This window comes from Dromaius novaehollandiae, chromosome W (genome assembly GCF_036370855.1).
Source record: "Dromaius novaehollandiae isolate bDroNov1 chromosome W, bDroNov1.hap1, whole genome shotgun sequence".
NCBI classification, from domain to species: Eukaryota; Metazoa; Chordata; class Aves; order Casuariiformes; family Dromaiidae; genus Dromaius; species Dromaius novaehollandiae.
In genome coordinates this window covers 71,519,192-71,544,190 of record NC_088130.1, presented here as the reverse complement: position 1 = coordinate 71,544,190, position 24,999 = coordinate 71,519,192, and the positions used below count along the sequence as shown (strand labels likewise).

At 43.5% G+C, this 24,999-nt stretch overlaps 1 protein-coding gene across 19 annotated transcripts in view; it reads right to left on the bottom strand.

Annotated features, from left to right (window-relative positions):
* LOC112985181 (zinc finger protein 532) overlaps positions 1–24,736 on the bottom strand; it is a 59,635-nt gene extending 34,899 nt beyond the window's left edge. For 2 of the 19 annotated variants that reach the window (XM_026103620.2, XM_064500386.1), the window contains exons 1-3: positions 22,849–23,165; positions 22,305–22,413; positions 4,279–6,641 (exon numbers count right to left, since the gene is read on the bottom strand). In XM_026103620.2, coding sequence (XP_025959405.2) covers positions 4,279–6,621 — 2,343 coding nt within the window. In that variant the 5' untranslated portion in view covers positions 6,622–6,641; positions 22,305–22,413; positions 22,849–23,165. Of the gene's footprint in view, positions 1–4,278; positions 6,642–7,778; positions 7,935–11,708; positions 11,843–16,151; positions 16,250–17,140; positions 20,431–22,304; positions 22,414–22,848; positions 23,167–23,224; positions 23,491–24,354 lie in introns of those variants that run through there. The other 17 variants (XM_064500378.1, XM_064500379.1, XM_026103621.2 and 14 more) reach the window with 17 other exon arrangements.
* Positions 24,737–24,999: the final 263 nt, after the last annotated feature.

Sequence of the window (24,999 nt, the reverse complement as noted above, 5' to 3'; positions counted from 1 at the left end):
CACTCAAATTCAGATTCAGTATTAGCACTACAGCCAGCTTAAAAGATGAGCAGATAGCACGAATGTACCCACTGCCCTTGTGGAAGGCTTTCTTGGAGGGTGATGATCCGTGGGGATTTTGACCTACCGCCCTGATGGGAACCTTTGCGCCACAGTCCAAGCCTGGGAGACATATAAATACTCACTCGGAAATGCCAAATATTTATCCTTAACTGATGAAACAACTACGGCCTGAACCACTGATTCATGACTCTCAACACTAAACAGACCTGGCTTGGGGTGTTAACTCTGTGTTCAGCACAGGCTTAAGGGCAAAACCCTGACTAACCATAACTCCATTGAAAACGTGCTTACCACATTTATTTGGCTTCAGTACCATTGCCATAATTTATCTTTTGCCACCTAGGAATTAATAAGCAGTAATACAGTACTGGAAAATCTGGAGTGTTTGATTACATAAGAAAATGACAAAACAAAACTTCTTATTCTAATAACAGAAATGTACTTTTTTTTTCATAGTCCTCCCAAAGTATCTTTGTCTCCAGCACTACAAAAGAAACCTGGATGTTATGCCACAGAAAGGCCCAACACCGCTGCAACCCCAACTAAGCTTAACTCAGCTTCGGAAGTTGCAGCAAGCAGGCTGCAAGGTCCACCTGCAATGGCAATAGTTCAGACTGACACAAAGCGAAATAACGCTGTTTGTTAAGGCCACAGGTTTGCTACTTTGACAAGTACAGTACAATGTTTATTTGTAACTGATTACAGTAGAACATGAACAATCTACTGTGAAATCCTAAAATTCAGCACTTTTGCTTACCATTCTGGGCTTAACGTGGCATTAACTTCCAGTTCTCTCATTCCAATCCATACCAAAACAAAACATGGTGAGTTTATGAAAATCATCACCTTCCTGCATTTAAAGTATAAGTGCCAGGAAAAAGAGAGTTAGAAGAAAAAAAATAGTGGAGATGGAAAACAAAGGTATACAAGAACTACGAGTAGGAAGGGAAATGAGCTATGTAGGTTCCATGAGAGCCACATACTTATATCTGTAAATAAGACTAACATTAACTATCCCAGGTTCACTGCTTTTTTTCCCCCAAGAAGGAGGTGAGGGTTCAGCCAATGAAACCTATCAGTGAGCGGTCCCACTCCTTTTAATAAGACTATTAGCACAAGTAAAATTATTTTGCAGTATTTGAGGATTCGTTATCATTATTTTTATGGTAGACATTACAGAAAGATTACAATTTTGTAGGGAACACCTTTCGAATGTTAGGGCTGTTTTACTGTTTATTTTCTAGGAAACATTCTACCTTTACAACAAGAGCTTAAAAAGAAGAAGAAAGTAACAGCTACTTATTGCTCAGACTCAATGAAATCACAAAACTGTATGAAAACATTTCAAGAACAATTTGGTGGCCACTAGGAAGAACAGTAATCTGCAAATAATACCTACTATATTTTCTATTATTTGTCTGCAAAATCAAAAAAATTATCTTTTTCTTCCTTTCTCCCCAAATAAAGCTGCCAATTTTATCCAACTTTCCTGTCTCCTTGCCCCCAGAATAATGACAGTTTTACAACAAAAAGCCAGTGTGAAGCACTAAGACAGACACGCGAAGTCAAAGAAAGCATTTCTCTCTCAAGCTAAGAGGTAACGTATCAGGAAAAAATATTAAAATGTTTATTAATAAAGTGCCTATCCAGAGTCTTTCTTCAGCAAACACTATTCTCGTAGCAATGCTTATGGTGACTGATGTTGGGACAAAATGACGGCTTGGCAGGAAAGCAGGACGTACTGCTCCCACTGAAGCAGCTGCTCAGCCGAACTGCTTCCGCGAGGGGCATTTCGGTGCAGCTACAACACTACAGCAGGTAACACCACACAAAACCCAGCAGCAGAGACGTGAAAACTGATTCTTGACATATGAAAAGGACGAAGAAAAAAATTTAATTCATTTTTTAAAGGATATTGCAACAAAGGAGCTTCAGAACTTTTAAACTGTATTTATTAACATTGTTCTTTTAAAATGAAACAACATGAAAGTTGCTTCTTTTCCTCCAGCGCTTTGCAGCAACCTGGTGGTTTTGGTTTTTTTTAAATTTGGAAATCTATGGCCTAATAAGCAGCTGTTAAGACTCTGTGGACACCTCAACTCTTAAAAGACGGTAAGCACCCAACAAGAGATACAGACACATTGGTCACTAGTAGGTAACGCAGACTTTTTTCTGCACCCTCATAAACTTCCCTCCCTTAAACAGCAGGATCTGTGCATCCCCGCGCAGCTTTCTGCCTACTTGCTGCTACCTTTCGACTTTCTAGGAAGCTCCCACTGCCTTTCCCACTGCGAGTCACCAGGGGAAAGAGCCTCTGAAAGGACACGCACACAGCGCGAGACCAGCAGCAACAGCACAAAAGCACCGCGGAGCAGCAGGAGGGAAGGGCGAGAGCTGCTTCTACACACCTGGGTAGTTTACCTGGCCACACTGGGGGGTCACCAACAATTTCTCCCCGCCGAAAGCTACTACAGCACTTTTTATCTTTGTGCTTCTCTGTTCGATCTTGTCCATGCCTCATCCTCCCAGCCTATTCTCACTGCCTTTATCTGTCTCGTCCACTCGCTCTGTCCTGTAAACGCTCTGCTTAGGGACTGCCTTCTTAATTACTTGTTTTTATAGTACCAAGCACGCAGGGTTTTCACATGGACAACTGGATCTTATCGTAAGACAAATGAAAATTACAGACCTATTGTGAAAACCCCCCCACCCTTAACACACGCCAGGATAGGAGTTAGCTTAAAACCCAGCCACCGAGTACTAAGCAACGCGGGTGCTGGTTCAGCACGGATCCACGGTCAGTCATCAGAAACTGTTCAAAACTGCAACTGCAGCGCGATCTACGGATGGAATATGTTGTACTAGCTTCTTTCTGACACAAAGCTTAAAACCCTGCCATTACGTAGGCGTATCTATGGAACTTTACAAGCGGCAACTCGCTCGCATGGCATCCCACCGCGCATCCAGGCTACTCCAGCCTAGCTCTGCTAGCCCGTGAGGGAAGCAGGACCGAGGCAGAGGCACACGATGCACAGAGCCAGGACTATTTCCACACTCAAAGGTCTTTACGCACATTACTACTGAGGTGGCGGGCACAACGTGCCTGCTCCGAGGCTCCACAGTAAGTCTAAAGTTTAGTAAAGAGATCCTGACGGGAAACTCTCTGCACTTTGCTACCAATGGGTTTCCTCCTAAACTGCAGGAAACCCTTATCCTGCTCACTGCTGTGACACTTCCAGGGATATTCCTGGGCCATTCCTCTCCTGACCGGCCTGAGCATGTTGGCAGGCTTTCAGCTTCCCGCAGAGCAAGAAGCTGCAACACCCGGCTCAACCGCATGCTTTGAAATACACTAGAATCCCTTTTAATTGGCACGCCCCAGTGGAAATCCAAGTATGCCTCTTAATCCATGATCCTAACTCTCACAGGATTATAAAATACATTGCACACTGATTAATACTCATTTTTATTGAAAGACGTGCTTCTTTCAGTTTAGGCAACATACAAATGATTTTAAAATTCTTTATTAAAGTAAGTTTAACTCATAAGCAATCGTAAGTGCAAAAGAAAGCCAAAACAAATAAACAAATGGTCACACAGCAAGAAATGCATGCTAGTGAACGCCACTTCTCACCTCTATTTAAGAGAGACCTGAAGAAAACAGCATGCATATCCTTTCAATAGGTTCAGTGTGCCATTTATTCATTGCCTGGAGTCCCTGTAGCTACAAGAAAAATGCCTAGCTCATTTATAGTGCTACATAAAAATAATAAAAATTGAAGTCAAATCAAGAATGAATCACTTAAAACTATCATTCATTTTAAATAGGTGTGCTGTTAATGAGGGTGCCAATTAAGTGGATTCCACTGTATATTTAAATTCCAAAGCATACAGCAAATCATTAAAAAGTCTTAGTAAAGACCATTATTAATTTCAATATTATAAAGCTCAGCTGTAAGAGCTGATGTTCAATCTTAATTAAAAATATGCATCAATGTAAATTTTAGACTTTAGGGCCTACAAAAATTCTAAGAAAACTCTAATTTAAAAAATATTGACATTCACTACGTAAGTGCTTGCAAGACTTTTTGTGGTTTTAGTTTATATTTTTAATCACGGAGGTTCAGACAATTAACATCTATATGAAAGTAGGAACATCCAAAGTCCCCTAGGCTTATAGATGAAACACTGGAATGTAAACATATGATACTCTACTTGTCCACTTGTGTCTGCAGCCTGCTGGAAATGTGTAGCAAGAGATGTCTCATCTTGGAAAACTTCATTACACTCCAAGCACTTTAGACTATGTCTACAAAGTTTTGAAGAATCTTCGTCTAGGGGCATAGCTGGAATGATAGGTGTACTTGCTGGGGCGGATATTACCGTCCCAGTTATGCCAGACTGGATCTTTGTTACAGTATGTGTGCCAACTCCCACGGGGCTCTGAAGCATAGAGGATGCAGCAGTATTGCTTGAAGGAGACGCTATCATTTGATCTGCTGGGACTGGTTTTAAAATCAAGTGGGAACACTGCATTACAACGCCTTTCTCCTTGTGTCCACGAGCATGGGAAAGAAGACTGCACTTATTGTAGAAAACTAAATTCTTTGTACAGTGGTTACACGTCACTTCAATCCGTACACTCCTCCTGTCATAATGCTGGGTCAGGCTCTTCTCGAGAGCAAACGAGTCACCGCACTCCAGACACTTGTAACCTCGTGTTGGCAACGTTATGCCAGCATTGGCGGGGGGACTGAGGTTTGGGATGTAAACTGGGACAGGATTGACACTACTCAGCACCTTATTGAATGCCTCCACTACAGAACTCTGTAGAGACGATACCACCTGGACTCGAGAGACTTTTTTAGAAGGCTGAGTGGCTGCTGCAGAAATTATTGCCTGCTTTATTTGTTGCTGAGGTTTCGTTAGCACTTGTCGAAGTTCAGAGGTGGTCTGAGCACCTTGAGGCAGAAGATTAAGGTTGGCAAGATGGACTGTCTTTGGCACAAGTTTCGCACTGGCAAGGCTTGATGCTGGCACCACAACAGTCTGCTGCTGTATAGCATTGGCAGCTTTTATGATGGCGCTACTGGCACTCTGCACGGAAGCAGCAGATATTACAGTGGCTTTCACTGTAGTATTGTTAGCAAGCTTCAAATTAATAACTTGTGATCCTGCTGTTTTCACTGCTGAAACTGGGAGAAAGGCAGTAGCCACAGGTTTGATAGTGACCTGTTTTGGTGCAAGTTCTGCAGATGCAACTGCATTGGTGACAACTGCGGACTGGAGAGGAGCTCTAGGCGGGGAGGAGAGAACAGCAGCAGAGGTCGGTGAGGACAGGAGAGATGTCATGGAAGTCACCATGGAAGCAGTCTGCTCTAGCTTCTTACCAGAGTCCAGATCAACTTCTGGCAACACTCTGGTAACAGTTCTCTTGATCTCCCCAGAAGAAGTCTTGATGGTTTTTATACGAACTTTAGGAATTGCTGGTGTTGACCCTGCAGGAGAAGATGGAGACCCTTTGCTGCTGTTTTCACTTGATACACTCCTGGGACTATCAGGTTGTTTGATAGATGGTTTTTTAGCACCATCAATGAGACTCTGAGATTCAGGTGATTTTTCAATAGCCCGGGGACTTTCATTCATGTCTTTTGGTAATGGAGAAGACTCTCCGGAATTAGACTGTAAATCCTTACTGGTATCTGTAGCTGCCTTTTTAGCACTCAGTGCTGCAATTGCAGCAATGCATGAAGAGAGCTTTGCTGATGACTTTGCTTTGGACTGTGAAATGCTAGCAAGATTCGTTTCACTTTTTTCAGCACTCAGTTTTCCATCAAGTACCCTGTTTTCAAGTAGCTTCTCAGAATTGTCTTTCAGCAATTTGTCCTCTACCTTTCGAGGTTTAAAAGGCTCGTAGACACTTAAATTCACAGAGTTTGTCTCTGTCTCTCGTTTACCAACCTTATTTTTATCTATATTACTTGAAATTGGGATTCCAGATTTAATCAAGTTCTCTCCGCCAAGTGTCTTTAGTTTCTCATATTCCTGCTGAGACACAGATCCTGTGAGGACATTTGCTCTGAAACTTCCACGCATCTCTTCTTTATCCGGAGGGTCATCTACCTCAATTTTTTCATCATCATCAAATTCTTCAGCACTTGAGATTGGGCTAAACTGGTTGAAAGCTGAGTCTTTCAGGGCAGTCTCAGAAGCTGATCCGTTGTCTTTAAGACACTTCCCTTCATCTTTACTGTAGCTATCAAGAGCTGATGATGTTAGAAAACCATTATGCAAGCCATTGCCTGTGGCATGGTGGCCATCCTTGTCCACTCCTTCAGAAGAATCAATAGTACGTACATTTTTCACAATGACACTCACACCAACATCAGATGATGATGGCGCATGAGAATCTTCATCTGCATGAGCATTTTGTTTTATGTGGCTTTCATGATCATCATGTCCAGACTCAATAGCTGCTTTCGGATCTACCATGTCTGGTATGTCAAAGGCTGCAAGAAGGTCATCAAAGTCTGGGGTCTTCATATCCCCCATGGTCATGTATTTGATTGTAAGCAAATCTGTAAAATAAGCAGAAAGTCAGCATCTCAGTATTTAAAGCTCTAACACCATACTTTTATACAACATAAACTTATACAACATAAACTTAGGCAAAAAGGTGTTAATGCACTCTTCAATTCTGAAGTAACATTTTCAGAAACATACATTACAGAATAGCAGTGCAAGTGTACATTCAAATTACTACAGCAAGAGCTACAGTATCCACCAGCTTTCAGAGGTTGTATCTGCACTATTCCTGACAGATGTCTCACCTGCTTTTGAAGACCTCCCATAATAACCTCCAATGTAATTTATTCCAGTCCTTCACACTTTTCATCAACTGTGTGCTTCTTGTTGCATAAGCTGAACCTTTCCTGATGCTATCTGAATGAACTACATGTTGTTCTCACCTGTCCTCTTTGCAACAGCACTTTAAGCCAAGACCATTATCTCCCTTTAGTCTTCTCTTTTTTAGGTTAAACAACACCAAGCCCTTAGGTTTTTCCTCACAGATAACATTTTCCACATCTCATTCTTTTCGCCTTCCACTGGCCTCTGCCATTTGCTCTTCACCCCCCAATTCCAAACCCAAACAGGTAACTCAAACTTAAACCTTACCAATGCTGTATGAAAAGGAAAACTAACTGTGATCATACTTTTAGTTCATAAACCCCACTATGATATTTGCCTTTTCCACAGACGCTTCAATAACATGCAGAGGTGTGCTGGTGAACCCAGGTGAATCACTTGCTGAGATCTAAAACAAAATCAGTTAGAGACAGCCCAGACAGGCAGTTTTCAATTCTCTTTCATAAACATGTACAGGTATGATTTGTACTGTTGTGACAGAGCTGATTTTAACATATTTTGACTGTTCAGAATTTTTAAGGCCTAAGTCAGTGAACAATGTGAACAGGTATTTAACCAATTAAATTTTATTGTTAGAAAGTGCCCATTTAGGGAACGTGCTGTCTGCCTTCCTGCTTTTGTATCAGTACTGAAGGACTGAAAAACATTCCTATTATATAGCTCAATGTTTTGTCTCCAGTATCACTTAACATAGGACAGGCCATCAGAGAACCGGTGTGAGCATCTGTGACAGTGCTCTCCAAGCCCCCAAAATTAGTTCAAGTAATTGAGAAGCTACTACAACATACCCCATGGCAAAAGGTCTGCTGGAACCTACTTGTCAATGGAAATACATCCTATGCCTTCAGCAGCTCACTTCCTCCTTCTCTTAGCACATCATTTTGAGCTCTGGAGAGAAATTACTTGCTGACTGTTCAACTGAGCTGTAGCAACGCCAAGAAAACCTAATCAAAATGCATATAGGTATGTTTAAATATGTATTTTTATGCAAATTATCATCAACATGGACAGCATTAGCTGTTCCACAGAAAGATGCAGTATACTACAACAGCATAATCCCTTCACTTGACAAAAAATCTGAAAAACTTACGTATGCATCAACATTAGCTACCTGGAAGCAATTATGGATCCTAACAAATTTCAGACAACTGAGGAAAAATTCTCAAGGACGGGACAGGGATGTAGGAATACACAATGACATTTCATATAACAACTTCTATGGCACAGGTTTGAAAATTGTTCACATGATCCACTTAATGGTTGTGTTGCTTCATTTAACATATTATCTCATTCTCATTGTACCTGCTAACATTCAGAAATACTTAAGACACAACAAGTCCTGCAGAGCTGAACTCACAAGGTTAGTCTTGGAAAATATGAATATGCCATTGCAACTGATGAATTTCCTCTCTTTAATTAACTCCTAATTCCTTTACTCAACGGACAACATGTAGTAAATGCTCATTATCAAGACTTCATTACTTTTGTAAAGCATGTGGTGTGCTATAGAATATAAATCAATTAAATTCATACTTATCAGACACAAGATTGTTTTGGAATGCTGATAATTCTGGTTTTATTGTGTATTTGGTTAATTATAAACTTTAAAAATTCATTTATTCAAAATAAAACTTCCAGCCCTCAAGCATTTAAAACTGGTGATCAGGATGAAACACACATAAAGATTTAAGGAAAGTGACTAGGCAGGTAACCAATACAGCTCCCTTCTTTTTAGTATGATTCCAATCCAACACACCCTGTTCAGCACCTAACATGGCAGCGGCCACCGATGATTAGCACACTTAGCCACAATGCTGGAGACCTGGCTTTTCTTCTACCCTCTGCCTGAAGGACTGCAGGTTCCTGAGGGCCATAATTACAAAGGCAGTTATCTAATAAACACGGCATGTCACTGGAACAAAGACAGGCCATCAATACGGCTGTGGTTCAGACACGCTGAGATTATTAATTCACTTCTGGACCCATGTTAACAGTAAGACAGAAATACTATAGGAAGTTCAAAGGACATAAAAACCAAGAGTATTGTGAACACAATAAACCTACCACGAGCAAGAATCAAGACCTCACAAGATAGGCAGAAATGGCCAGGATCAACAGGTATGCATAGCCGAAGATTTTCTCATTTCTCTCTTGACCATGCCTGCCAATTCAGTTAACATAAAACGAATGTTCCGGACAGGATTTTTCTGCATAAGGTTATATGCCTATACCCTCATATAAAACTCACTTTGATAATGATAAAAGGTTCATTTTTTGATTAAAACTTTAACTTTTTAGCTTTGCATTCACCCATCACAGAATTTAAAAATCTCCAGCTAGCAAAAATGGAGGACGCTGTATTTGTAAGTTCACAACAACACTGTGAAAAAGAACCTTCCAATATTGCTGGTATGTCCCAAGATCTTCAGATAAACTATGCTTCAAAAATGCACACTATTAATTACTCATATAGGTTATTGCTAAGATATAGAGAATAACTCATCAGGCCAGTAAAGTTCTGAAGAAGTGTTTTGTTTCGGTAGCAAGCTCATTTCTATAAAGGTCCGAACTCACCACTCTTTCCCAGCCGAGCTTACAGGATACGGGCAGGGAAAGAACAGTAAGCACAAGTTTACGATGATTTATTTTTTGATGACTCTGGTTGGCAAGAATGGCTGTTGCTGATTCTCAGTTCACCCAGACGAGTGGCATTTAATACTGCAGGCAACAAAGAATGCCAATGGCAGGCAACAAGCTACCTGATGGTTCATTTCATTTACTGCCTCCTGAAAGATCCCAGTGGGTAGTTTTAAGAAACTATTTGTTTGATCCAAGAGCTCTTTTACCACAAATATCCATCTCCTTTCTCCACACAGCATGTATGAGGCCAGGAGGGTTAAAATGGGATCCTATGAAGCCGTGACTTCAGGATGCTCTTGTGTCCCATTTCAAATCTCCCTCTCACATACATTACCACTGACCAGTAAAACAGATGCGCTAACATTTAGATAAAACTCAGGAATTTGGTAAGAGTGAACAGATACTTATCCAGGCAATATCCAAGTAAAGAGAAACAAAACAAAAAAAACAGGAAGACTGCGCGTCTTCCCAGTTCAGCTATCAGGCTAATTTACGCTGTTCAAATAGCAGCAATAGCTAGAAGTTTCCATCTCGCTACATTAAAACTACTGGGTTTTTCTTTCACTTGAAACTACTCTCTTTACCATTTCAGGAAAAAAATTAACAGACTGAATTCTAAAATGAGGATAAATCAAAATCACATGGAAACAATCTAAACCAGTATGCAGCTACTCATTTACCACAAATTTCTTATGTAAAGCATAAAATACCAGTGCACGGTGATACAGTCTGGCCATCAGTTCAGTTAGGTGTTTTTCTTCAAATGGTCAATGATTTAGAAAATGTTTGTATTAGAAAAGATAAACCTCACTTAACTTTATGCATCTATCACATGGCTATCTGCATCTACATTCAGCACAAGCTCTCCTTACAGAAGTGTGAAAGAAACAGGCATTCATGTGGCCCGTTTCACAAATCTACTTCAGGAGATGGTAAATTACACAGTACAACTGCCTATCTCTCCTCCTTTCTTACAAAATCAGGTCTTGTAAAAAGCATCTAGCTGGGATGAAGATGGTTATCTATAGCCTTGGCAACGTAACTTGGAATTTTGTATCACTTAGAAATGCTAAAAGCCCACTTGATATAAAGAAAGAAAAAAGGACAAGTGTTCTGTCAAAAAAATGTTTCTGAAGCTGCCATGATGATAAGCCCTGTTTCATTTGGTTTACTAAAGCCCAGATGATGAAACCCACCTTTTTCACATGTTTGACTGAAATGCTGCATTTGAACTTATTATTGGTAAAGCTGGAAGTATTTTCCCATGAATGTGATTAATCACTGAATGATTGTGAATGTTACCCACTGAATGGTGTACTTTCAAAAGGCCCAGACATCAGATTATTGCTTAACAGATAAATAATTTCAAAAGTTCACCTGGCATCCTGCTCCCTTAGCTCCCTTCAGAATGAGATGCAACTGCGTGAATCTGAGCTCCTACCGTTCCAGCTTTGATGCAGTAAGACATTTACAGTCTCAGTTCAAAAAGCTTTTACAAAGTGAACAGCAGAACGGAGAGGAAAAGTACATGGGAAAAGACAAAAAGCAAGTCTACACTGGCATAAATTTTTATCTATTTACATTTTTACATTTAGTCATGATTTCTTTCACAAAGCTCCAACAGAACATACAGGTTTGATACAGAAGTTATTGAGTGACATTATTTGGCTCAAGTTTTGCAGAAAGTCAGACAGCTAAACATAAAGGTCCCTTCTGGCCCTCAAAGCTATTAAGCTATTCCCTCTGAGACAAAATGAGACAGATCAACATTTCTGAGATGCAAAGATCTTTATATAAATTCATGGATTAAAAACGGTAATAATCACTTGCCTTATACCAGCAAGGGTATTAACAGAAAGTAAAAAGAAAGAAACTGAAACTCTTTACAGAATATCTTCTCTTAACTGCCTATAAAGCATGATGGGGGAAAAATACCTTCTACACTGATGTAACAGAAGAGCAGGTTACCTAAACGTACGGTCATACTGCTCCGTTACTGGGACACAAACTAGTTCATTTAAAACTGGCTCAGATATCTCTGTATCACAGTGTAATCTGCAACTGCAGTTCAGACCCACCCAGGGCGGCATGGCGGTACACTGGCTACACTGGTCTTGACCAGAATGACCCGCGGGGAACAACCCGCAGGAGAGCACGGCCGCACGAAGACGGGCCCGCTCCCAGGGAACCTGTCCTCAGCACCGCTCCGGAGAGGCACGGTCCTGCCGCCGGGGTCCTCCCGCGTCTCAGCCTGGTAAAGACACTACAGTAAGAGCTCTGCCCTGGCACAGTGACGAGCTCCTAAAAGGGTAATATTTAGAAGGTAAGAAAAGTCATTTTGCTGGTTTGAAAAAGGGGAAGAAAGGGTTGCAAGAAACATACCGAGCTACAGTGAACAGCAGAGATCAAAACATCACTGGCTTTGGAGACACAGTCTAGCAAAACAGCCAGGGACGCAGGACTATCTAGAACTAACAGCCTCATTTTTATCCCTCATTTCCACGTGGATGCACACCTCGCCATACATAGAATGTGAAATAGCAAAATACACTGAATGCACCACAAGGAAAATAATCTTAAAGATAAATGTCTAAAATGTCCCTTTTCTTCCCCAGCTACGTTTTATTTACAACACAGATAATCAGAACCCCTGGTAACATAACCCACACACCAGCACAATCCAGTGTTAAAGTAAGCTGCTACCTAGATTAGGGAAAATACAGTGGATATTTCAGTAACAGCTCACTTTGAATTACAACTTCAATACTATACTTTTAACTTACTGAGCAGAGACTGCTGAGTTACAAGGTATTAGTTAACATCCTTGGGAATTTAAATTTTTACAAACAGTAAGAAGAATCACATACATAATACAAAAGTTACACAGGAAATTCTTTTTAAAATTAAATGGAAAAGATTCTAGAGACCAATACATATCAAATCCATACAAAGCCGCAGAAACAAAACCGGAATTGACAGGATTTTTCACCATTCAATACGCTAATTGCACTTCGACTTTAAATCTGCCAACAGGAGTCTTTCTACAGCCGTTACACACGTTCTGGAGCAGCTATAACAGACTCCTCGGCTAACCCTTCCTCCAATTACATATATTGGTGTTTAACACTTATCAACAGCAATGAATTAAGTAAAGGCCACTTATATAGTACTTTATCTAAATGTTCAGGACCGAAACTCTGCATAATAGAGAAGATACATTTGTCCCCTACCTAGTAACTCAACTAATGCTAATTCAGAAGTAGAAAAAATTCTTAAAAGAATCCAGAAATCTGCAGCTTTGAGGTAAGATCCTAAATTTCTCCACAGAGTGCGCACTGCATAAAGTTGCCGCTGTCTTTCAGGCTGCACGGAGCAGCGCCCGCGCCCCAGCGCAGCGTGGGGATGGAAGGGTTTCTCTCACGGGGGGCAGCCGGGAGGAGTATTACTGCCCGTACGAAGAATCTCTCCCATTCTCCAGACTTCTAAAACAATCCCAGTTCAACAACAGGGGACAAAGAAGTGGCCAGCCTTGTCGAACAAGCAAATGAAGTTGCAGCTGGACTTTTTTTTCAACCCTTCTTCTCTTTCCTAGACCATCACTTCCAGATTCGGTGTATAAACTCTGTTTGCACCACATCTGCCACGACTCCTCCCTTCCTTCTCCAGACACCATCCCATGACCCTTTCCCTTAAAGATAAAACTCCACCTTTCATCCAAGATCAAAATCAACCGGAGCCTCGGCGGCCGGACACGGTGCTAGCCATCCCTCCCGCGGGCCAACACGAAGCCTGCGAACACTTCGGAAAAGGAAATGAGGCGACTTCCTGGTCCACCAGGAAACCGGGAATTTCCAGAAGCTGCAACTTGGGAACCGCTGTTGGAACGGCTGCGAGCAAAGCGCCTTGTTTCCAAAGAGACACACACAGCTGTGAAAAACCTGCTATCAGAGGACTGCCATTAAAATTACCCATTTTATTGGTAACGGCTTTTAAGTGCACTTAACAAGGGAAGATTATCTTCAGATGTATTCTGAGATAGTTTGCAACGTGTGTAACCAGGGATACATTCCTCGGAATAAACAAACAAACAAACAAAATTTATGAAACAAACAGCAAAAATTCCACAAACATCTTTTTCTGAAATGTGATTTTTTTATTTTTAGTTAAGAAACTAAAGACTGCTGCTATTTCTACCTAAAAGAAACCAAACTCACCTCAGAATGGGGGATTGCTAACTAGAAGCATGTATTAAGAAGCACACTGTCTAGATTAGACCCTAAATTAAACATCTCTAATTTGGGGGGTGCTGATATGGAGAGTCCGTTCTTAGATTTATTGAATCCACCTGTCCAAAATATTATTTCATTTTCAGATGACACAGTTTCACTTTACAGGACACCTCTTACTTCCTGGGGACTAGCTCCATCTCCTTTTTCTCTGCCTGCTGTCTACTAATGTATACTGGAAAAATGTCCTGGAAACAGCTATCATTTTTCTCTTAAGATTTACATCTTTCAGGCTCCTTGAAATACTTAAGAAAAGTTGGGAAAAAATAGTTTCTTTAAATACTCAGATGTTATTTTGCTTACTAATTACTCAATGACAGCAGAGGAAAAAAAAAAAACAGAAGAAAAGAAAAATTCCTGGATATAACTAATAGGAATTACATAGCTAGAGAACCGAGCAAAGTGAAGAACACCACTTCGGGGTTCTCCTCTTTGATGGTGGGTGGCAAGGCGTCTGGTAGGTCTGCCAGCGAGTCTCACAAACTCAACATAGTGGATTCTGAAACATCTATGGATATAATTAACGATTTCTATTCATCTCTTTGGAGATAAAGTTCATCCCTACATGCATACCAGTACATTACTGAAACGTAAGGTCTGAATTATATTCTGGAAGAGAAATTAAGATTGCTCTGTTTTTCTGTTCAAAGCATGTGATCATGACTTTCTACATTTTTCTCTCTGTGGAAACGTGTATCCTGAAATGAGCGCTTCCTACAAACAGCATGGAGAGGACAACCCAGGTTTCAGGCAAAGGAAGATACTGCTTTATTGTTCCACTGCCTTATTTTCCAGTTGCCCTTTTTACTCCAGTTCATCTGATAATGCATTCCAGTGGATCATCCACTTGGATAATTAGGTCAAAACAGGAACCGGTCCCAGAGAACTCTCCAGTGACGCTGGAAGAAGCAAGCGGGACAAGAATTTTCTGCTATACCCATGAAAAATAGTTAATAGTTTAAATCTTTTGGGCCTTCCTGCCCTGGCTATTAGATGGAAAGCCTAAGGATGTATTCAAAAGTTTTAAAAGGCTGGCCTTCAGAAAGATGGGGGAAAGTCTGCCAAACGGAGTATATCTGGGAGCTTCCACTCTATTATCAGAGATTCCAGAGACCATTTTGAAATGCTACCTCCTTACATCAACTGTTTGCTTCGGTGGGAGGAAGGCTCAAATATGTACTGACATTAAGTAGCAACTGAAGAAACATCAGGACTTAGAAGCAAATAGCTGCTTCTGAACAATTAATGAAGACTGTTTTGTTTTAGTAAAGGACATTTTTGTCCCCCCTCCTCAGGCCCCGTACCTGTACTGGTTCCAGGTGGAAGGACTCTAGCCATGAAAAAAAACCCCAAACAAATCGACCCTTTCAAAGACTCTATTAAGAGGAAAGAAAAAACCCACAGGAGAAAACATTTTTTCCTATCTTTTCAAGCATGATTCATCCTGTAGCCTGAGCTTTAGGACTGCTGCAGATGGGGCACATTATTCTCCACAAGAAAGACCAAGCTGCTTATAAATTGCTGCTGAAATTAAAAGGCACTTTTTGACTCAAAGCAATTGTAAAGCACTCAGACTCTTTTTGGGAAGCCCAACAGCTGACTGAAGACAAGGGGACAGAACGGTCTGGCAGCTCCCAGACAGGTTATAGCTCCAAACTGGTAGCGCCAAAGTCTGACTCTGTCTGTCAGGTACAAGACCAGCTTCAAGTTCTCCACATCCAGTACTGACAGATAATCCTCCTTCCTTTCCAGTATCTTGCCAATTAACATTCGCTATGTCTAAAGGTTTCTAACAACCTTTTCTTGATCCCAAGCATGGCCTTGCAAGGCTCAATTTTTCCTCTTTTATTTCACCATTTGCCTTTACAGAACTGACCCCCCTACCCTCCTATAAACTCACACTCCTGCCCATCCAGATCTTTATTCCTCAATCACAAGTCTGGTGACACTATGCAATCACTTTAACTGTCTTTACTGGCCCCCTCTCTTCTGCTGTATTAAGTTCAACTTCCTAACCTTCACCTCCAAATCCTACTTCCCTATAACTACTATATGTAGCTCCATGTCCTTGTTCAAATAACTACTCAAAGCAAGCTTCTCTCAGTAGCAAGTCTGTTTATTATTTAAGGAAACAGGAAAAAAAAATCAACACATTAATTTGCACCTACCAATGCAATTCGCATTGCTGTGACTACAGACCTTTATCTTCCCTAAACCCTTCCTAAGGTTTCTTACCTCAAATTGTATTACATGCTGTTGTAGACTTCATTTTTTAAGCACAGAGATAGTTTCTTTCTGTATGTTCTCTAACGGAGATTAGTATCCTTTTGGTACTGTAAAAACAACAGCATTGAGACAACATTTTTCAATTTCTGGCATGGCTATATATAACAATACTATAGTTAGACTGGTATAAATTCACAGATAGACATTCTATTCCAGAATAAAATTCTGATACCCTGGTATAATTATTCTGCTTCCAAACACAGGTAATTACACCTAAATTACCGCAAGGAGTAATACCAGCATAGTAGGGTTTTTTAATTTCTGTATTGTTATGCCAAGAAATTTCATCATGTAGAGAAGACTTAAGTATCTCAATCAGAATCACAGTAATATACCCTAACATTAGGCAAATATTAGCCTAAAACACAGCTTATAAGCAGTTTATTAGCTATTCAACATATATGAGTAATGATGTCTGATTAACACTTCCCATTATTTACTTTAAAAGCTAAGTATCTCGAGAAAGGCAAAAGCAATATGCTAGTTCAACCACCAAAACTTCTCCAGGATATGAGAACCACATCTCAAATTATGACTCAGTGTGGTTTGAAATACTCGGCAGGCCGGGAGGATATGCGAGAGGCCGCTTTAACCACAATCAGCAATGCCTATCGCACTCAAATGAAATACAGGCTCCTTCTGGCTTATCAAAGGTACCACAATCTGTTACTGCTGAAAAAATCAGAAACATTCCCACTTCCAGCAATACAGCTTTCATAACGGGCAGTATTTTGATTTCTTAGGATAAAGGTCTTATTTACCATCCATAGTATCAATAAAGTCCTGCCAATCCTTAGATTTTTACACATCTTTGTGAGGTACTCGGGTGTTCTACGGTTTAAATTTATGGCAAACAATCTGATATTTCAACACTGTAAGCAGTGTTTAACTTAGAAAAAACAAAACAAAAAAAGAGAATTAAATTTGTCTCTACATACAAATTTCAATGAGCAATGGAAATCTGAATTTGTGTCTCTGGTTTTCAAAGAGAACATTCCATCAATTTTCTTCCCTCCTCACTGTCCCCCAGGAAAAAAAAAAAAAAACTTAGGAAGGAAAGTATTAAACAATCTTTCAAATATCTTTTTTTTAGCTTTTTTCTTTTACAGCAAATGATGATAAAAACATTCAATGCAATAATCCTACTGCTGACAGTTTTGGAATAACATCAAGAGCTGTTCTTTACTGGCCCCCCAAACTTTTCAACAGCCATTCTGCCGAGTTTGTCAGACAACAGCTGAAGCTGACAAGGGCCCCTGGAGATCAGGTAGTCCAACACCCCTGCAGAGAGCAGGCTCAAAGAGAGCAGCTTGTTCGGGACACTGTAGAGTTGAGTTTCTAGCATTTCCAGAGATGGAAATAAAATTCAGTTAAGCGTTTTGGTTTTCAGTATAAGTTATTTCCACTGGCTTACACAAATGCAGATGTTACCATACAGTACCAAAAACCTGTCTACAGAAGTAGACGGCACAAACCAGTACATCACAACAGTTTTCTTCTTCTGAGACTAAAGTCATCTGTATGCAGGTGGGTGCCAAATGAAACAGCTTTAGAAAATTTCCACATTCTCCTCTCTTTTTAACCACAGAAACAATGAACAACTGGAGATACCTGCCTGGTCTCAAGCAAAGCTCAAAGCTGGCCATGAAAGTCATGCACAGCAATACACTAGGGGAACCTGAAGTACCAGCATAAGCTAGTGCGGGTTTCTTGTATTTGTTTCTCAAAAACTTTGGCCACAATTTGTTAAATAAATAAATAAATAAATAATCAGAAGGACTTTATATTCAGTAATTTCTCTAAAGGAAATCTTAAAATGTGAAGAGTGAAAAGAAAATGTTTCCATTACAATACCAGTTCACATTTGATTTGGGTGTATTTCTAAACAAGCTGTAGAGTTAAGATGCTATAAACAAATCTGGACGCCTTAGGGAGGAAAATCCCTAAAACATCAATTTTTCTCAACTGTTAATCTAAAATAGTATTGCTAGTTATTATAAACAAAAGACGGTATGAATTTTAAATAATTGCTAAAATATTTACGAAATGATAAAACCTGATCGAACAAACTCATTCCCTCCATTCTTTCTGCTTTCAGTCATCTAGTTGTAGGACACTACAGAACCCTGTTGACTGGCTGCAAGACTTGTTCGTTCTCAGCACTCGTTAATTTAAAACGAGTAATAAAAACACCAAAGTCACTGCATCACCAAGTGTCTTCTGTTGCTTTGAACAAAAGTGCAGTTTGGTTGTATGTATTTACAGCCTTTTAAACCTTTCAGTACTGAGGTGAATTTTGTAAAAATTCTGGAAGTTCAAAATCACATACAATGAAAGCAGTTGTAGCGACTTTATGTTTGGAGCGGCAGAAGATGAAGTCACGGAAACATCATGAAGATGAAGTCACGGAAACATCTCAAAGATACTGAATTGCATGTGCACAGTGTGCGTGGAGTACTGCTATAATCTGGCACAGAGGCTGACCCGGAGTGCAAGGGTATGCACGTAACCTTCTTCCCGGTAAACAAAATAATTTGGGAGTCCCCAGAGGCTGCAAGAACGATACCTATTTCCACACACAGAATGCAGATGACGTTGCAGACTGATGTCTGCAAATTTACTTTTCCCAGTTTGCTGTAATTCCTACAGGCAAAACTTTTTCCAATCAGTCTGCTCGTGGATTCAAGTTTTGAGCCTTAGAAATACAACAATCTTGGCAGAGAATTCTCTTTAACGTGTCTTTAATGCGAGGTATGGCAAAGTGCTATTTGTGTTTATTGCTTAGCTGAGTTCTGCAATCATGGATTACCAAGCCGCATCAAGCCAGCAAGTAAGATATTTATCTCTGAAAGAAGTTGTTTTACAACTGTAAGCAAGTTACTACAGTTTTCAAAAAAAAAAAAAAAAAATCCATTCCTGTAACATTATAAGAGAGCGGGTAGCTGCCACTGTTCTTTTTCTCCTACTATATCCTGCATCTGGTTATGGATCCTACATATCTTACCTGTTAAAAGACTGGCCTTTTTCCCTTGCAATGGGTATTATTAAGTAAGGACAGTTAGTGAGAGTTTTTGTTTGTTTTCTTAAGCAAATTTCCACCAGGAATTTTCCACCACAGCAATAAAATCACTTGTAACGTATGGCTGCTCAGAAGGCTCATTTTGTCATCTAACTCCTTCTCAAATTTTGAATTTTTTGGGTCGGGGAGGGGCAGGGCAAAATGGGCATCTCAAGCACAGTTCCTTGGGGAGAACAGCACAGAGGGCAAAGAGAAAGAAGGGGCATCTTTCCAAGTCTGCCCATCTCCCCTTCTCCTACCACCGCTGAACTACCTCCAGTCCATTTTAAAGAGCACCAGATGCCACTGGTTCAAAGCTCACTATCAGCAGCCTCTGGCTGGCAGAGAGAAAGGGGCTGTTTTGGCGCTGAGGTAGGGGATCTCCTTCTCCACACCATATGGAGCTTAACAGACCTTCTCCATCTGCAGCTGGCCAATGGAGAACTGCCTACATTTGCCAAGAGATCCAGCTGAAGTTTTGGGCCTAGCAGTTTCCTAAATTTCTCTTAAAATGAAGATGAATTCACGAAGCAGGTAAAGGCCCAAACCACTCTTTTTGCATGCTAGTTAAGAATGGATTATAAAAATGGCTTTCCTCCTGTTGTATGTATACATGTATGTAAAATTGCCTGGGACAGTAACAGGGGGATGACTTGGATGTACAGCAATAATGAGGAGAAGGTCGAAATTCCCAGTTTAATGCAAATTTGAATCGCATTCTAAAGGACACTTTCTTCCTGTCTCTTTCCTCTACTCAGGTTAATATACTCTTTTTCAAAAGTGAATGGCAATTCTTGCTTGAAAACAGCCTGAAGCAGCTGCAGAAAACCTCAGTGAGAGCACTCCGAGGCAGGCAGGGCCTGCTGTGCAGCTCCAGGAACAAACGGGCCCTAAAACATTAGGGTCAACACTTTTTTCACATTCGCTCCCAGGAATCAGTATGCATATTTATATTTTATCATACAGTCATACTTCTAAGAAAAATTAACCTACTTATTTCACTCGAAAACAACTTGGAACTTGATAAATCATTACCCTTATTTTCAAGATCAAATACCCGAGACAAGCCTCAATGCAAGATGAGATCATGGTCACTGATACAGAGGACCGACCCTCCAACATTCAGCAGCATCTTCCGTTGGAAAGCTGGCCTATGTGCAAAATCAAAATCTGGTAAAGAGAGTTTATGAATATAATTAATCTAAAAAAAAACCTCACCAAGAATACTGCAGACTCCAGCATCTATTCAGGTTTCTCACCTTACCGCCTAAAAAATCCCTGCAAATGCAAAACCTGCTGTGCTAAAAATAAAAAATTCATAGTACGGATCTTGTTCCAAAATCCAAATCAAACAGATATATTGAATTTTGTGACAATTCAAGTACTTACAATTTTAAAGCAGCTTACTATTCTGGTAGAGGAAAAAAAAATTCTGAAAGGTGCTCTCATGTAACATAAGATTTTTTTAGCTGACACTTGGAAAAGAGCATGCATCATCAGCATCAATAGATACTATTCCTATCATGCACCATGAATTCATGTTTGCAAGCATAATTCTCCTGCAGATGCCTATAGTCAAATATAGAACCTCTGCATTCAAATTATGAAAAATATGATCAGAAATAAGCATAGTGATCTGTTAGACATTTTGCTCCACCACGCGTGCTATTTACTGCCCTATAAAATCTGAGAAACAATACATTCTATCTACATTAAAAACTACACAAACACATTTTCAGGCTAAACATCAGCATGCTACTTTCACTCAGCTACAATTCATTTCTAAATACCTTATGTAATCTACTGCAGACAGAAATAAAAAGGCTCTCTTTTATTTGTCACTCTTTGATGCAGACACCCTACCTATCATCAGCTACCATACAACTTACCAAATATCCACAATCTCTCAAGGCTTTTAATGCTGTCTACCCCATTTTCCTGACCGCAGAGGAAAAGACCCTCAGTGCACACTAGACTGAAACATTTTCAATGCTTTTCCTCCATATTTTATCTTGATTGTAGATTACCAAACCAGCTAAGAGCCAGGACTGGTCAGATTGTTTAAAATCGTCCTGGATAAGACTCTAGAGCTGCTGATTTCTTGTTATAGGAAGTAACAGTTCTAGCAAAAGAATCCCCAAGGCGAAATGTTTAGTGTTCCAATGTGTAAGCCCTAACAGCCTTTGTTCTTCCCTTTGCTGTACTCATTACTGCTTCCTTCTCTCTCCCCCTCTCCCTCTCTCTGAATCCTCCAGCTTTCAGTACAAGATGCAAATGCCAGCTCAAATCTGAGTACACATTTATTTTTTAGACGAAGAAAAAAAAAATCCTATCCATTATCCATTGCTGCGAAGCTTTGAGTTAAAAAAGTAGTCATCCCTCAGGAGCTGATGCACTGCCCATCCGGCTTCCTATTCTTATTTCATTACTGCACAATATTATAATTCATGCCACTAATAATCCACTGGAGCTCCATCAAACCTCTAAAATACATCTTTCCACTTGGCTGCAGAGTCCTCCCTGGGTTAAAACAGTTTAAGAAACACTTTCCACACTATTTATTTCATATGTTTTTCTACGCAGGCTATATTAAGTACGTGTTTAACATTAAAGACCTTAATTCAGAAATAAGCATCAGGTTACTTAGACATGGCCAAACAATCAACCTTTAAACAATTAGACAGCAAATCCTGAGCGCGCAATGCTGTAATGCAGCACAGAACCGTTCGCTGCCATGTGGTCCACAATTTATGATTGTCACTCAGAGGCCTATTCTTTATGACTACATTGTGATAACAGCGTATAACTCGATATGTGATATTTAAATAAAGACACTGTATTTAGCCAAGACAGCAATAAGTCTTTACAAATAGTAGCTTTAATCCTATTAAACCTGGAGGAGGTTAACAGTATCTCTTTGCTAACATTTAAACCATTGTTTCCCGGCTAACGTGCCAAGGGTGCAATCGGGAGCCGGATTCACTTCTCACATGCATGTACCTTCATGCCACTGTTATATTCATACCCAAAACATCACGTCTCACCTTGTGAACCTTGACCTTTGAAAGATATTTTAGCCAACGCTCAGTTACTGTCACAGACGCATTACCTCTGCAAATAGGAAAGGGTTAAAGGCAGCCCCAATCAATAGGCCTACAAGGAAAAAAAAAGGAAAAAAGAAGAGTATGCCTTACAGCATCTTTGCAATGCTTTTATGCACAATTCCACAACAATATTGTTTCCTTTTGGCCTCTCAGAAACGCACAGCACCCCCCCTTACCGTCTCCTAAGGAAGAAAACCACAAGACAGCACCCTGCAAATAAAACAGCATGCAAAGCAGCATTCCCCAGTCACAAGCATAACTACAATTACAAATCATTCAATCAATTTTATTTAGTTTAGTTTAAAACAGACTGCATAGCCAGTGTCCCACCCTTGCAAAGCAAAAATATTTTAATAAGGGTCATAAATCTCAGCTCTTGCCCATTCCTTAAGCATAAAAAGGCACGAAAAGCCAAAGTAATCTCAGTTACTGCAAATATGTACATTTACATACAGAATCCTTCAGGACTACGTTAGCCACATACCAGTGCTGTGTGTCTAAAGTGTGCATTCACATACTGTTTTGGGCTGGTATCTGTCTGCAAGCTCCTCTGCTTTTGGCTGCCATGGAGGGAGGAAGCTATCCCCGTGCAGCCGCTCAGTGGCTGCATTGTGCTCACAGCCGAGCTGCCTCAAACCGGTTCCAGCCGGCTCTGGTCACCCTACATAAAAAGCTATGGCAACCCTCGCTGAGTTGCCAACAAGTCCCTGAAAGCCGCCGGGGCCGCTCCTCGCCGCTGCTGGGGCCGTGGGGCGCCCGTCCCTGCCGCTGTCCCTGTCCCTGTCCCTGTCCCCACCGGCGCCCCAGGGCGCCGGGCTCCGTCCCGCCGCGCTCGCACTCCCTTCTCCTCCCCCACTTACCTCCCACAACCTGGCTGGGAGCTGGGAGCTGGGAGCTGGGAGCTGGGAGTGTGTGCCTGCGTGTCTGGAGCTAACAAAGAGACCGCAATAAAAATCCTCACAGGATCCCCCGTGCCGCGCGGCGGACTCGGCCGCGGCGCGGGCTGCCACGCAAGGACGCCTCGCGCTCCGCTCCCCGCTCCCCGCGGGACGAGGGCGGCTGCGGAGCAACGTCACGCCGGCCCCCTCGTGCCCACCGCCGTGGGGCCGCGCGCCCTCCCCGCTCCCCGCCCGCGCCCTTCTCCCCTCCGCGCAGCAGGGACGGCAAGGATGATCCCCACGCCTCCCTCCCCGCGAGAAAGCCATTTCCGCAGCAGCGAGATGCCTGCAAAATAGTTCCTTCACCCCCTCCGAGCAGCACCGAGCTGCCTGCCGAACCCCCTTCTCCCCGCTTTGGCTACCCGGCCATCCCGCCGGCGCGCGAGGGAGCAGAGCGGCACCCCCGCCGCCCGCCGCGCCCATCCCGCCCCGCAAAATGGCTCCTGGCCCAGGCGCCCGCTCGGCCCCGCGGCCTGTCCCGGGCGGCTCCTCGGCCGGGTCGCGGCCCACCGGGGCAGCCCGAGCCCCGGGCCGTGCTGCGGGACCCTTCCCGTCCCCCCTCGCCAGGCAGGGCCTCGGGACGGCATGCCGCCCGCTCGGCTCGGGCAGCTCACCCCGCGCCAAGCCCCGCGTGTGGGCGCCGGGCAACCGGGGCGGCCTGTCCGCGCCGTGCCGCCGGCCACCCCGGAGCCCCGCGCCCGGGCAACCGTGCCCGCGGGGCAGGGCCCGCTGCCCCCCGCCGGGGCCGAGACCGAGACCGAGACCCGCCACCTCCTCGCACCCGGGCCTCCACCCCGCGCCACCCTCCGCCACCCCGGCCCCAGCGCCCTCCCGCACCCGGGCCGCCGCGCCCCGCGGGCCCCGCCGCCCCCCGCGGGAAGGGGCCGCGGCCGGCAGGGCCCGGGCGGCGAGGAGGGGCCGGCGCGGCCGCCGGGGGAGGCGGCGGCGGGGCGGCCGGGGGAGGCGGCGGGCTGCGGCGGGGCCTGGCGGCGGGGGCGGGCGCGGGGCCGACCCCCGCGGCATGCAAGCGGCGCGCCCCCATGCAAACACACCTGCTGCGGCGGGCGGGCGGCGGGCGGCGCCCGCGGCGCCCCGGGGCCGTCAGGCGGGCATGGCTAGGCTGTGCCGCCGGCCCGGCCCGGCCGCGCCGGGAGGCCCGGCCGCGCGGTGGTGAACATGGTGGCGGGGAGCGCGCGCGAGGCTCTCGCCGGGGCCGCGGAGAGGCGGGGGTGGCGGCGCCGGCGGCTCGCACCGGCGGGAGACGCTCCCGCGCGATGCCGTGCGGAGCGAGCGGCGCCCCGGAGCGCGCCGGGGGCGGGGAGGCGGCGCGGCCGCCGCGCCGGGCCGGGCCGGGCCGGGCCGGGCGGCACCGGGAGGTCGCGGCCTCCGCGGGTGCCGGGGCCGCAGCTGCGCCACGCGGCGGGAGCGCCCCCGCCTCCCCCCCCCCCCCCCCAGGGCAGGCCGACACGGCTGCGCTTCACCGCGGCCTTAACAGCGCCGGCACCGCCACCGGCCAGCGCCGCCGCTCCCCGCCCGCCCGCGGCCGCAGCGCCCAGGCGGCCGGTGGCAGAGGGCCGCGGTCCTGCCCCCCCACCCCGGGTCTTGCCCCCCCCCCCCAGGGTGATGGATCCCCCACACCGGTCCTGTTCTGCGGGGGTCCTGCCCCCCCCCGGTGATGCCCCCCCCGGGTCTTGCCC